This window comes from Scardinius erythrophthalmus (genome assembly GCF_964197995.2).
Source record: "Scardinius erythrophthalmus genome assembly, chromosome: 23".
Taxonomy (NCBI): domain Eukaryota; kingdom Metazoa; phylum Chordata; class Actinopteri; order Cypriniformes; family Leuciscidae; genus Scardinius; species Scardinius erythrophthalmus.
In genome coordinates this window covers 17,871,045-17,884,938 of record NC_138243.1, presented here as the reverse complement: position 1 = coordinate 17,884,938, position 13,894 = coordinate 17,871,045, and the positions used below count along the sequence as shown (strand labels likewise).

At 38.4% G+C, this 13,894-nt stretch overlaps 1 protein-coding gene across 1 annotated transcript in view; it reads left to right on the top strand.

Annotated features, from left to right (window-relative positions):
• auts2a (activator of transcription and developmental regulator AUTS2 a) overlaps nt 1–5,598 on the top strand; it is a 44,958-nt gene extending 39,360 nt beyond the window's left edge. Inside the window, exons 11-14 of the mRNA XM_081353895.1 lie at nt 53–133; nt 603–686; nt 2,559–2,808; nt 3,035–5,598. Coding sequence (XP_081210021.1) covers nt 53–133; nt 603–686; nt 2,559–2,808; nt 3,035–4,253 — 1,634 coding nt within the window. The 3' untranslated portion in view covers nt 4,254–5,598. The remainder of the gene's footprint in view (nt 1–52; nt 134–602; nt 687–2,558; nt 2,809–3,034) is intronic.
• The last annotated feature ends 8,296 nt before the right edge of the window (nt 5,599–13,894 follow it).

The following is a 13,894-nucleotide window of genomic DNA, read 5'->3' as shown; positions in this document are numbered from 1 at the left end:
TTGCTTTAAGAGTGGAATAAATTTCATTGTTGTCTGTCTGTCTTTGTTTCAGGGTCCACGCATCCCTCAGCTGCACCTTTCGGACACCATCCACATCATCCTAGCAACTTTCTTACCCCAGCACCCCACTTAGGTAAGCTAACAAGAGTACACATGCACGTTCACACTCCTCCACTAGGTGTCACTGTGCAGTCAATTACGGACTGAAATGTGTATATTCTAAGGCAGGGGTGTCCAGTCCTGCTCCTGGAGGGCCAAAGTCCTGCAGAGTTTAGCTCCAACATGCCTCAACACTTGCCTGAAAGCTTCTAATTATCCTGAAGACCTTGATAAGTTGGTTCAGGTGTGTTTTATTAGGATTGGAGCTAAACTCTACAGGATTGGACAACCCTGGACTAAGGGTTGCTGAACACTTCTTTGAAAGTCAGTGCATAGTGCTAAAACGTGTTGATATATCTGTTCATTTGTGAACTAAGGACTCGGTTAAAAGCTGGTTCATTGTGAAAAGTTAACATTCTATAGTGAAACAAGCTGTAGTTCATTGGTAAATCACACAATCATTTGTTCATTGATTGATTCTTTATTCCTGTTTTGATTGTCAGAGCCCTTCAGCAGACCGCCTTCATTTGGAGGTCTGGCCTCATTAAGCACTGCAGCTTTTGGTGGGCTGGGAAACCCAGCACTCAGTGAGTGTCAATTAGTCAAATTGTTGTTTATTAGAAATTTCATCTTCAGTCAACTTTTTATCATCTCATTATTACACGGCTCTGTGGAATACTTGATTCTGATTGGTCAATCGCGCCATCAAGCAGTATGTTATCCCCCAATAACAACCGGAAAACACTGATAACACAGGCTCATCCGGGTAACTGAAGTCAGCATTTTATGCTCGTTAGGAACTATTTTTCCTCGTTGAAGTTATGCATTTGGAGAGCTAATAAAATATTAAAACTCAAATCCATATTTTGCGTACAGTTATTTAATTGTCATCTGGTATCGCAGACTCACTCTCTCTTGTTTCATCCAAATGCAGCTGCTGCTGTTTTGCTAAGATTGTTTTGTACACTGTAATGGTTTATAAGATAACAAACAGGTACGATTTTAACACTAGAACCGCCAAGGGTCGTTGTATCCCTAAAACCACGAGCGGGTCAAATTTACCCATGCCACATGACTTCTGTTTTGATATGGCTAAAAAATATATTATGTGACTGTATTATGCCACTGTCTTTACAAAGTAATGTCTAAAGTCATTAAATTATTGTTTTTTTGTCATCAATTATCTTTTTGTCCTGTGGTTTTATGTTCAAGGCTATTTTAAGCAGTCTACACTAATCACTTTTCTTAACGGTGAATATAGGCTAAACCAGCCTGCAGTGACAACGAGAATTAGAAGGAAATAAATACATATTTGGGTGTCGTAATATTATAATAAAATGTCATTAATCACATATTAAGATAACCCATCTTATTTAAATGACTAAAATACCCTAGACAAAAATTAGCAATAATAATTCACCGCACTGCTGTCAATTACATCAACTACAAATTCAAGCACACAGTTTCAACTAATTAATTATTAATTTGTTTAGTTATATCATTTATAATTTAAACAGAACAACACCAATAAACTTTGGGTAATCATAAAAATATCATCATAGATCGGAATTTTTTTTCAGGAAATGGGCAGACTTCAACACAGTAGCGAACAATACACAATAAAAATTGCAAAACAAAAATGTATAAATACTCCAAAGTTTGAACATTTATGAGTAGGCTAAAACATCTTCATTTGAACATGTGTTGTGTGACTGTTTACAGTGTAAACTGTAAACACAGCGTGAAAATAAAGGCATTATATAGGTAAATTTGACCTGCTGGCGGTTTTAGGTATAAATGCCCCGTTTTTAATCCGGTTTTATCATTTACAATCCCCTGTTGTTAAAAATTGTTTAAACAATTTTATTAAAAGTTAATGACTGGGAGACTTGGATATTTTATTGAAAATCTACATTTGAAAAACAGCCATGGGTAAATTTTACCCCGTGGCGGCTGTAGTGTTAAAACCCCTTCATCTCAAATCAATATCTCTTGTCCCCATAAATATTTATGTGGTGAAATACCGTGTAATAAGTGGTATGACTGTATTGTATCCCTAAAATGTCCATCTAGTTTGAACTTTCCGCTTGCTAGCAGCTGCTTTCTCCGTGGAAGCTTTTCGTTTGCGTTTAAAGAGCTAATAAAATATTTCGACTCGGATCAATATTTCATGTCTAATTATTTACTTATGTGGCAAGTAGCCATGTAATAAAGTAGGATTATGTGCATCCAGCCGGCTGTTATCACAGAGTAAACCCCTTCCTGATCACCCTGCCTGGGTTTATTCTGCAATAACAACCGGCTGGATGTACATTATCCCTTACTTAACACAACTAATTGTAGGTTAAAAGGTCATTACAACTGTAATTATCTGATATCAAAGATTCAAAGATTACTATTTGCATGAAATAGAGATCAAAATAAATAAAATTTCACCATGTTGTTTTTCCATCTCCCAGCACCCAACTCTGTATTTGGTCACAAAGATGCACCCAGTGCACAACAGCACTTCAGCGGACCCCACGAGCCATGGAACAGACTCCACCGCACTCCGCCGTCCTTCCCCACCCCACCTCCCTGGCTCAAACCAGGAGACTCAGAACGCAGCGCATCAGTCAGCTCACATGAGAGAGAACGAGAAAGGGACAGGGAAAGAGAACGTGACCTGGACAAGAGGGATTCATCAGTCAATAAGGATGATAAAGAACGGTGTGTAGAGCTGTGTGAATGATATTAACACAAGAATCATGTAATATTATTTGTCAAAGCTAGGAAGAGTTTTTCTTCAAGTATGTTTTACAACCAGCTGGTCATTATTGCAGAATAAACAGGAGGTGAGCGGAGGTCTTGTGTCACCCTGAAGAGAGGTTTATTGTACATTAATGAACAGCAGACTGTTGATTATCCAAACAATAATGGTCCATTTCACCTCTAGGGAACCTGCTGAGAAGAGGCACCAGAATCACCAATCCCCGATTCCTGTTAACCCTCTCACTCTGTTGGGTCACACTCGGTCATCTGAGCCCTCCCGGAACCACATCTCTTCCAGCGAGTCTCGGGACAAGGACAAGCCCAAAGATCGCGAGAGAGAACGAGAGCACTCAGACTGGAAAGACTCCAACACAGATGAGCACAAGGGGAAGGAGAATCACCACAGTGACAAGGACATTTCCGTCATCCACGATGGCCGAGTTTCTGAAGACAAGCTGGCCAATCGGGTTACAGCGTCACCCTACATGCGGCCAGGCGGCGCAGATCGGGTGAACGGCGGGTTGACTCGAGATGTTCTGGAGAAGAAGGCTGAGATCACCTATGAGAAGAAAAACAGTGAGGTGAAGGTGAAAGAAGAGAGGAAAGAGGAACAGGACGGTCCCACGGAAAGAACACCAGAGCAAAGATCCACGCCACAAGCACCTCATCCTCCCGCTGCTCTCCACCCTCCATCTTCAATGCCGTTACCCATGGGCATGGCCAGCATGCATCCCATAAACAGTATCAGTAGTCTGGAGAGGACTCGTATGGTGGCCCCCTTTATGGGTATCAGTCCCATCCCAGGGGCGGAGAGGTTTCCCTATCCCACCTTTCATTGGGATCCCATGAGGGACCCTTACCGGGGACTCGACATCCACCGGAGGGATCCATTAGCTCGGGATCTGCTACTACGGAATGACCCTCTGCACCGGTTAGCAGCGCCGCGGCTGTATGATGCAGAGCGCTCATACCGAGACCGTGAGCCTCATGACTTTAACCGAGACCACCCTCACGGACTGACCTTGGAACAGCGGCGGGAACAAGAGCGGGCACACCTAGAAGAGAGGGAACGTCTGCACATGCTCCGAGAGGACTATGAGCAGGGACGTCTGCACCCCATGCATCACCCCGCTTTAGATGGGCATCTCCCTCACCCTGGTCTCATGGCCCCCGGACTTCCCAGCATGCACTACCCCCGTGTTAGCCCCTCCTCTGCTGTGGCTGCTGCCGCCCAGAATGGAATCCTCAACAAACCCCCCCCCACCGCATCACTCAGTGCCCCGCCCCCTCTTATCCCAACGCTGGGAGCACGTTCCACGTCTCCCAGACGGACTACCCCACTTGGCACTGACATTAGAGACAGACCCCCTTCACACACACACAAAGACATCGAGGCACGGTGAGACCCCCTGATGAACTATAATGGAACTCAGAAGCAAGCACTTGAGGCTGTATTATATCGGTGTATAGATTGTGCATTACTGATTTTTGTGTGTGTTGCGTTTTTGTTTTTGTACAAAAGACTGAGATTTTTTCATGCTCTTTTATCCTGTTCGCTCCTGCGTTGGTGTGTATTCTTAAACATATACAGTACACTGATCGTTGAGCAAGTGGACAAATGGTAGATCTCCATCATGGAAAAGATGATTTTGGAATGTACAGGTACCTCAATACATTGACAAAAGGCAAAACTATGTAGATATGTGCAAAGTCTGTGTTTTCTCCCCTTGAGGGAAAACAATGTAAGGTACAAATATGCAAATGGGTGTTATGAAAGCTTTACTTTGAAATGCTGTACATAGTGGGCAGTGATCAAAAGGAGAGTGAGTGCACAGGCTCTGGTTTTAGTTTAATGCTGCATATTAATGGTTTTGAAGGATCATATTGTCCAAGAGACCACATCCCTTCTTTCAACTATGCAACTCATGCGTGGGCTCTCTCTGTATCACGTTTTCTCTCTCCTAGAGGACTACCAGTCTCTACTGAACCCTCACATTCTCCTTTCAAAGCAACAGTACATGCTTACACATGACTTACAAGATTGTTCTTAGATGGGGATTTCAGCAATGAGTATTACTCACACTGAAGCTCAATCTGACAAGCATATTCCCTAACTCTTGATCCAAAAACAAGCTTTTGTTCGTCAAGATAGAAAGAAAAATAAATAATAATAAAAATCTGTGTTGACAATCCTTACAAATACACAAATGTTTCAGGAACCTAACAAAACCTAAATTCGCTGAATTACCTCAAAATCAGAAGACTGTGCAAACATGACAACACAACCCTTCATGTCACCAGATGTTTGAGTACAGAAAGCAGGACAATTCCCTATTGGTCTAACTGTGTATTAAAATATTATGTATCTACACAATGATAAAGTGAGTTGTAAGCTATGGAAGTTTGTTTTTAATGAGCAGAGATCTATTTTAGTAGTCCATGGGAGGGATAGTTGTGCGCTTTTAAACTCTGTGGAATTCAGATGTTGTGCAGTGCTTTTTTTTTTTTTCTTTTTTTTTTTTTTTCTCTACTTTTTTGTTTTCTTAAAATCAAACAATAAAATGTCCACTGAAGCAGTAGTGGGTAGTCAATACGTATTGCAAAGAGATTGTAAGAAATTTTTGCTGTTTATCATGTACGTAAAAAAATGAAGTCCTTTCTAGATCATGTACAAAAAAAGGGTGAGGCGACAGCATGCTCCTCAGTTAAACTTGTGTTATGTAAATTGTGCCATGTTATTAAAAAATGTGAACTAATTTTGTCCTAAAGTTTATGTTTCTCAATACTTCCCATCATAAAAACTGCACATACATGAAAGGTTGAGATTTAAGAACTGTTATACTTATAATCAATACACCTAAGCCAAATCTGATAGCAGAATTTAGAGCAAGCACTAGTTATTACTGTTGCTTTATGTTTAGGATTATAAGCACTTTTACTTTTCTGAACCAATTGATTGGCTGCTCAAGAAGCTACTTTTGCCTGAAGAAAAATATATATAGGCCTACATGTTTTCGTTCCTTTGTGTGCATTTGGCTACCTACCAACACAAGGAAACTGTAAAAAGCATTTTATACACAGCACAAGGAACGAGCATGAGAGCGTTTCTGCACTGAACCATAGGCGTAATTTGCGGGTGGGACGGGTGGGACATGTCCCCACCACTTTTTGCTAAGGTCGATATTTTCCCCACCACTTTTGAAACATCTCGCGGCACGAATGTACCAATACAAATAAATAAAACATCTCCAGTTAACTAGCAGAGCATTCATTTAGTTCGTTTGTAAGAGGCGATCTACCGCTGAAATGTGTTGTTTTTGAAATCAAGTGGTCAAAGACAGTGCTCGTTGCCGCTGCGATCAGTGGCGCGGATACTGTGTTCTCTTGTGGCTCGCGCACAGTCTTCACTCGGACGCGCGCTTCAATCCGTTGTGGAGATCTCTATTCGTTCCGGTGAAATTACCAAACAAAATGCATACAAACGTATGCTTGCCTGATATACAACCACTGATAAACATAATCGGTTTTAATGAGAAGAGAAAAAAAAAACCTATACGAGTGTGGATTAGAACCCACAACCTCTGACACGCTTGGCAAAAATTCTACCACTGGACCATTTCAATATACACATTTATATTATGGATTTACTCACACCAACATATCAAACCTCATTAAACGACAAATTAAACCCATGCACTATTTCAATCGATTGCTGGACATCGTAATGTTATTGTACATACATCGATTTATGATTCAGCATTCATAACCCCCCCGTTAAAAAAAAAATAAACCGTCCCACCCACTTTTTAAAACAAAGTTACGCCACTGCTGACTGAACACTGCGATGAGTTTAACAACACTTGCAGCGCTGATTACAGTTTATTGGCCAGATTTACTAACAGCTTGAGCCAGTGCAAACCCTCTTTTGATGTAAAACAAAAAACTATTGTCAGGATTTACTGTAGACACGCAGTGAAAATTTAGAAAAGGCGTGGACAGTTATTTTTGTGGCTGACCTTGTTGTAACATGCATTTGTAGGAGTTTTCCTTTCAGAGGCTAAATTTATGGGAGGAGACTATTTAAATAAATCACGCATGGTGATTTAAGGCTTTCTTAAGGCTGATTAAAGGATTGCGCTTATCAATTCACTGGTGTTTGCGCCATTATTTATCGCCCATAAAAAACGTCTTAAATCAGACGCTAATTTGCGCTGCTCTTGGTAGATTGCGTTGGTCATTATGGAAATGATCCGGCTGCATCTGTGTTCTTTAATTTGCGTGTCGGGAGTAGATCACGCGCAGAACTTTACACTCCCATCAGTGCTTTTTTGGAATAATTTGCCCTGTTCAGTAAATCTGGCCCTATCTATATCTAGACCTGAGTGAGCGTACGTGTTTCAGGTTTTTATGGACATATTTCATTTACTCTTTAACATCTGTAAATGATGAAATTAAAACGTAAACATGTTAAAGTTGTAGCCTACTATAAAATAAAATATTTTTTATTGAATAGGCCTACTCAATTTCTGTCTCAGGAAAGTCTCAAAAACACACACACACACACAAATCCAAGGCGATTCACACGTGAATGACGATTTGCACATTCACATTCAAGGATAAACTCATACATTTTAAACATTTAATGGTTTTTGTGCACAGTTGTATATCTACAAATTGTGTTTTGCATTTGTGAAATGTATTTTATGAATATAGAATTTTATTTTGCGCATGTGAATTGCTTTTTGTGAATATCTTTTTTTTTCACGCACGTGAAATTTTTGTGTGTGTAGCCTACGTGAATTAGGTTTCATGCATGTGAAATTGTCTACGCATATGTAAATCATGTTTTTTGGTGAATTATAATTAAGACAAATCCGCTTCCATATTAAGGCTGCTAAGTCTAAATATCTATCTGAGGTCATTGGTGCGCTCTAAAAAAAAAAACCACTGGGTTAAAAATAATGCAATGGCTGGGCTGATGACAGAACAACCCATGACAGAACAACCCAATGACAGAACACATGTTGGGTTAATTTTACCCAGCAAATTGGGTTAATTTAACCCAGAATAATTTATTTGTTTATTCATTATCTACTATAGTACTAGCATTTATTTTTACTTCATATATGAATTAATGTTTACGAATTAACTTAAATCCTCTAAACTTTAAAAAAAATATATACTCCACAAAACCACTGGTTTGCATAATTCCTTTATTTTAAATTATATTTTACATACTTTTAATACACTGCCTACATTTAAGCTCGTTTAACAAATATTAGAAGTAAAAAAAAAATAACATAGAAGTAATTCAAGTGTAATTGATCAGTCTCTGTTGTCCCGTTTCCACCGTAACTGCGCTGGATCTCGAGCCGGAGCTTGTGTCATGTTCAGTGATGGGAATAACGGCGTTATAAATAAACGGCGTTACTAACAGCGCTATTTTTTTTCAGTAACGAGTAATCAAACGAATTACTGTTTTCCCCGTTACTGACATTAAAATGTGGCGTTATAATTGAGTAGCCTGGATGCCAGCCGAACTTAGCCCCGCCCACAACATTTTTAGGTCGGAAAGTTCGGTCTGGACTTGATCCGTTGTGGAGCTATTATGCCCGAACCAGAGCTGTTCGGACCAATCAAATTGTCAGGGCGTAATCATTCACGTCACCAACGAGAGCTTGGGTTGAATTTGTTACAACAAAGATGACTGCGCTGGAAAAATGAAATTTCACACTTACAAATAAGTCAAGTCAAGTATAGCCTATTTGTATAGCGCTTTTCACAATACAGATTGTATCAAAGCAGCTTCACAGTATTAAATCAAAATAACACAACAAGGTTTGTTTCTAGTGGAAAAAACGTCCACGTTTGGTAAGGCTGATCAATAGTATTATTGATTGATTGATTCAATTAAATTAAATATCCCCAACTGAGCAAGCCAAAGGCAACAGTGGCAAGGAACCGAAAAACTCCATCAAGTGACCTAATGGTGACCTAAAACTCCATCAAGTGACCTAATGGTGACCTAAAACCAGTGGTGTAGTCTAGTTTTTGTAGTGAGTATACTGTAATTTTAATTTTATTTTGGTGGGTTGTAGGCATTTGAGTTTCTGTGTGTTTTAATAAACTATTATTATTATTATTATTATTATTATTATTATTATTATTATTATTAGGCCTGAAGTATACTTTACTGTGCAATAGTAATATATTTCTGTTATAATTTCTTCAAGTTATACCGAACTATTATTTGGACAGGTTGTCGTAAAGACATAATGTTTCTGTGTGTATCTTTTTAGCGCAATTTTCCAACGGACAAAATTGCGATTGTTAACTCATGATTTCTGTTCTGTCTGTGCGCACCAATCTTGCACTTCTATCTCCTCCTCAACCAGACCACCTAGAGACTTCGGGTTTTCGGCATTATGTTAAGGAAGGTCTAATCTCAGGAACGCACACAAAAAAACATAAAAAGATTTACTATCTCTTAGTGTTGTGATCCCATGACGTCAGAAAATTGCGCTAAAACACTCACTGAGTTTTTATTACTTGTTTTACAGTCTATGGTATGAAACGAATGAATGACGATAGTTTTATCAAATGAAATGGTGAAATTCTCATCAAGTTACTCTAATAGCAGCTCTGCGATGAAATGCACATGTGTAGCCTACATCATGTCTCAATACAGTGAAACGCTGAAAACACCACGAGCGTGAGTCACGTGTGCTTCTGTGTGTGTGTGTGTGTGTGTGTGTGTGTGTGTGTGTGTGTGTGTAACAGTTAGTGGAGCACACATTGAGCACTCATTCCCAGAGACGCGTAGAACAATTGCAGTCTCTTTTAGCTTTAATATTCATAGACACTAGTCCATATCGAGATTTGATTCATTGTACAGCCCTACTTTTGATTTATTCATTCAAAAATAGCCAAATTCCATGACGTTTCGTGACTGGATTCCACGATTCGATCCGTCGCTTCGCAAACACAGACAGGGTGAATTTATGAATGAAAGTGTGAAAGTTCTGACACAAAACGAAGTTGATACGTATCCTCGCGCTTTTTTTAAGTGGGTATACGCAAATCCTTGGCCGTTTCTAGTGGGTATACGGCGTAAACCTGCGTATCACGTAGACTACACCACTGCCTAAAACTCCATCAGGTGACCTAATGGAGAAAAAAAAAACCTTGGGAGAACCCAGGCTCAGTCGGGGGCCAGTTCTCCTCTGGTGTTTATGAACTAGAGGCCGGATTTAACTGTAAGATTAAAAATATTATATGAATGCCTGGCTGAAGAGATGCGTCTTTAATCTAGTTTTAAACTGGGAGAGCGAGTCTGAGCAACGAACAGTATCAGGAAGGCTATTCCAGAGTTTTGGAGCTAAATGTGAAAATGCTCTCCTTCCTTTGGTGGATCTGGATATCCTAGGTATGACCAAAAGCCTAGAATTTAGTGATCTTAAAGAGCACGATGGATTATAGGGCGATAGAAGATTCGTTAAATAGACTGGAGCTAAGCCGTTTAGGGCTTTATAAGTCAGTAGCAATACCTTGTAATTAATACAGAACTTTATAGGTAACCAATGTAGTGACGATAAAATCTGTGTTATATGATCATATTTTCTTGATCTAGTAAGAACTCTAGCGGCGGCATTTTGGACTAACTGTAGCTTGTTTATTGAGGATGCAGGACAACCGGCTAATAAAGCATTACAGTAATCTAGTCTCGAGGTCATGAATGCATGAACTAACTTTTCTGCATCAGAAACTGATAGCATGTTACGTAGCTTAGCAATGTTTCTAAGGTGGAAAAAGGCTGTTTTTGAAACATATGAAATATGATTTTCAAAAGACAGGTTGCAGTCTAGTATAACACCCAGGTCTTTTACTGTAGAGGATAAAGTAACAGGACATCCTACTATGTTAAAGTTGTATTGTGAGAGGTTTTGTGGGCGGTTTTTTGAACCGATAAGTAGTACCTCTGTCTTGTCTGGATTTAATAAAAGAAAATTACGCGTCATCCAATCTTTTTTATCTTTAACACACTCTGTCAATTTGGATAATTTAGCATTTTCATCTGGCCGTGATGAAATATATATTTGAGTGTCATCAGCATAACAATGGAAACTAATTCCATGTTTCCTTATAATATTTCCAAGTGGCAGCATATATATTGAGAATAATAGAGGGCCTAACACAGATCCCTGCGGCACTCCATAGTTTACTGAAGTTATGATCGATTTTTCTCCATTTAAATAGACAAAATGGTAGCGGTCAGATAGGTATGATTTGAACCAGCTTAATGCTTGTCCTTGAACACCAGCATAATTTTGTAGTCGATCTAAGAGTATTGTGTGATCTATAGTATCGAACGCAGCACTAAGATCAAGTAAAACTAGTATTGAGATACAGCCTTGGTCAGAAGCTAAAAGTAAATCATTTGTGATTTTAACGAGCGCAGTTTCAGTGCTATGGTGCGGCCTGAATCCAGACTGAAACTTTTCATAGATGTCATTTTCTTGTAAGAAAGAGCCTAGTTGAGCGGACACCACTTTTTCTAATATTTTAGACATAAATTTGGAAGATTTGAAATGGGTCTATAGTAGAGCCCGACCGATATATCGGCAGGCCGATATTATCGGCCGATATTAGGCATTTTCAAAACTATCGGTATCGGCATTTATAACGGCCGATAAATTAATATTTCAAAAATAAAATAAAAACAGACGAAACACCCTTCAACCATGTTATGAGTGTTGCCGTTGTATAGTTTGTCCACCAGAGGGCACTCTACACCGTCCCTGTTGGCAACACTCGTGTATAACGTGCCACACATTCAGCAACCTGTTGATCCAGCCAGAGTCGGGCAGAGAGAACCGCGAGTGAGATCAGCGGTGAAGTGTGTTCATGGTGAGTTGGTCACGACTCACGAGACATACATTGCTTGAATAACAATTAACCCTCTGATGGTCCTCGGTCATTTCTGACCGAATAATTTTCTGCTTTGAAATTTAAAAAATCACAGCTTCATCGGAAGGCTATGAAACTTGGTGACTTTTCTGGGATTAGGTATGTGAATACAAAAAAAAATTGAGGTCATGATCCGAGCATGCTAAGTGGTCGTAAAAAAAATAGTCACACTCGTGGTCTTCGGTCAAAAATGACCGACCCATAGGAAATGAATGGGAAATTTACAAAAACACAAAAATTCTCTGAATTTTTGTCTGTACAATCTACAAATCGGACACGATTCTAAAAAAAAGTACACCGCAGTAAAGGGGTGACACTCTACAACATCAAGAGTGCAAAAAATTCACACCCACCCACACACACACACATACAAACACACGTTTATACACATACACACCAATAAATTCAGATTACAAAAATCTGTTTTGAATTTTTAAAAATCACAGCTTCATCAGAATGTTACGAAACTTGGTGACTTTTCTGGCATTAGGTATGTGAACACACAAAAAAATTTAGTTCATGATCCGAGCATGCTAAGTGGTCGTAAAAAAATTAGTTATGATTTTGGTCTTCGGTCAAAATTACCCCCATAGGAAATGAATGGGAAATTGACAAAAACACAAAAATTCTCTAAAAATCAGCCACGATGCAGAAAAAAAATGCTCAGCAATGAAGGGGTGAAGCTCTAAAACATCAAGAGTGAAAAACATAACATAATTAATAATTATAATTAATATATGTATATATAATTAATATAATAATTATTAAAATTATTAAAATAATAATTAATAAAATGTTATAAACCTTGGCAAAAAGTATTATTTGAGAATTTCTAAAAAAATACATTCAATCCACATCTTAAAAGTAAGTAATTTGGTCCAAAAACAACTAGAATTCACAAACATCTCCATTTAGAGCTATACAGGCATCTAGTGGTAAACCCATGCAATAACATGTTTTATTTAATTTTATGATTAATAAATTGATGATTTTTTTTTTATTTTATTTTTTTTCTGAAAGCCTAGTCTCTATTTTACCCGAAAATACTGCATAGAATTTTTTTTTTTTTTTTTTTTTTTTTTTTTTAAAAACATTATTTTCAATGGCAAAAAATGGACTATAAATATTGCATAAATATTAATAAGTTCAATCAAATTGTCTCAAAATTCTAAATTAAAAAGAATAAATATTATAGAACAAAAATAAATTGCATTGGTTTTTACTGGGATGGAGGAAGTTTCATTTTTAGGTGTCCGGTCATTTATGACCGGGAAGGCCCCCAGTGTGACTGCTAAACGAAGACCATCAGAGGGTTAAAAGAACATTCCTATCAGTTCTCTTAACTCAAATAAGGATGACAAATTTCGTGACTCATGTCCAGTTTTGCTGCGGTTAAATAAGCCGAGAGTGAAGCGTAACAACGCGACGTAGGCTATATTCACATAAAATGTTAACACTGCAGTTCACAAAAGTTCATAAAGTGCATGTGCTTTAATGCTTTGTCGGTTAAACATTTAATTTTAAATGCTGATGCGCTGTTCTAACGTGTGCGTTTCTCAGCGCGTACATGTGAAGCTCACATGCACTAAAAGCCTTTCTACCAGCGCCTGGATACTGGACTAAGTTATCTTTCGAGTATTATTGTGCTAATACTGTTAAATACACACAAGATTTACATAAACAATGTCGGTTGTCCGCTTGTCAAATGCGTGTACATTAGACGTGTCGTGCTCAGCTCTTAAACAGACAGTAGCAATTGTAAACACATTGCCGCTTGTCCTTAAATGGATAGTTCACCCAATAATAAAAATGATCTCATTATTTACAGGCACTCTAATGTTGTTCCAACTGTATTAATTTCCTTCTAATATTTTTCTAATATTAATAGTTTGAAGAATGTGGGTAACCAAACAGTAGCTGGTCCCCATTGACTTCCAAAGGAGAAAAATATACTATGGAAGTCATTGGGGTACATCAACTGTTTGGTTACCCACATTCATCCAAATAACTTATTTTCAACAGAAGAAAATTTGAATTTGAATTTGTTGTCAATTTGAATGTGAAATTGTTGTTTTTG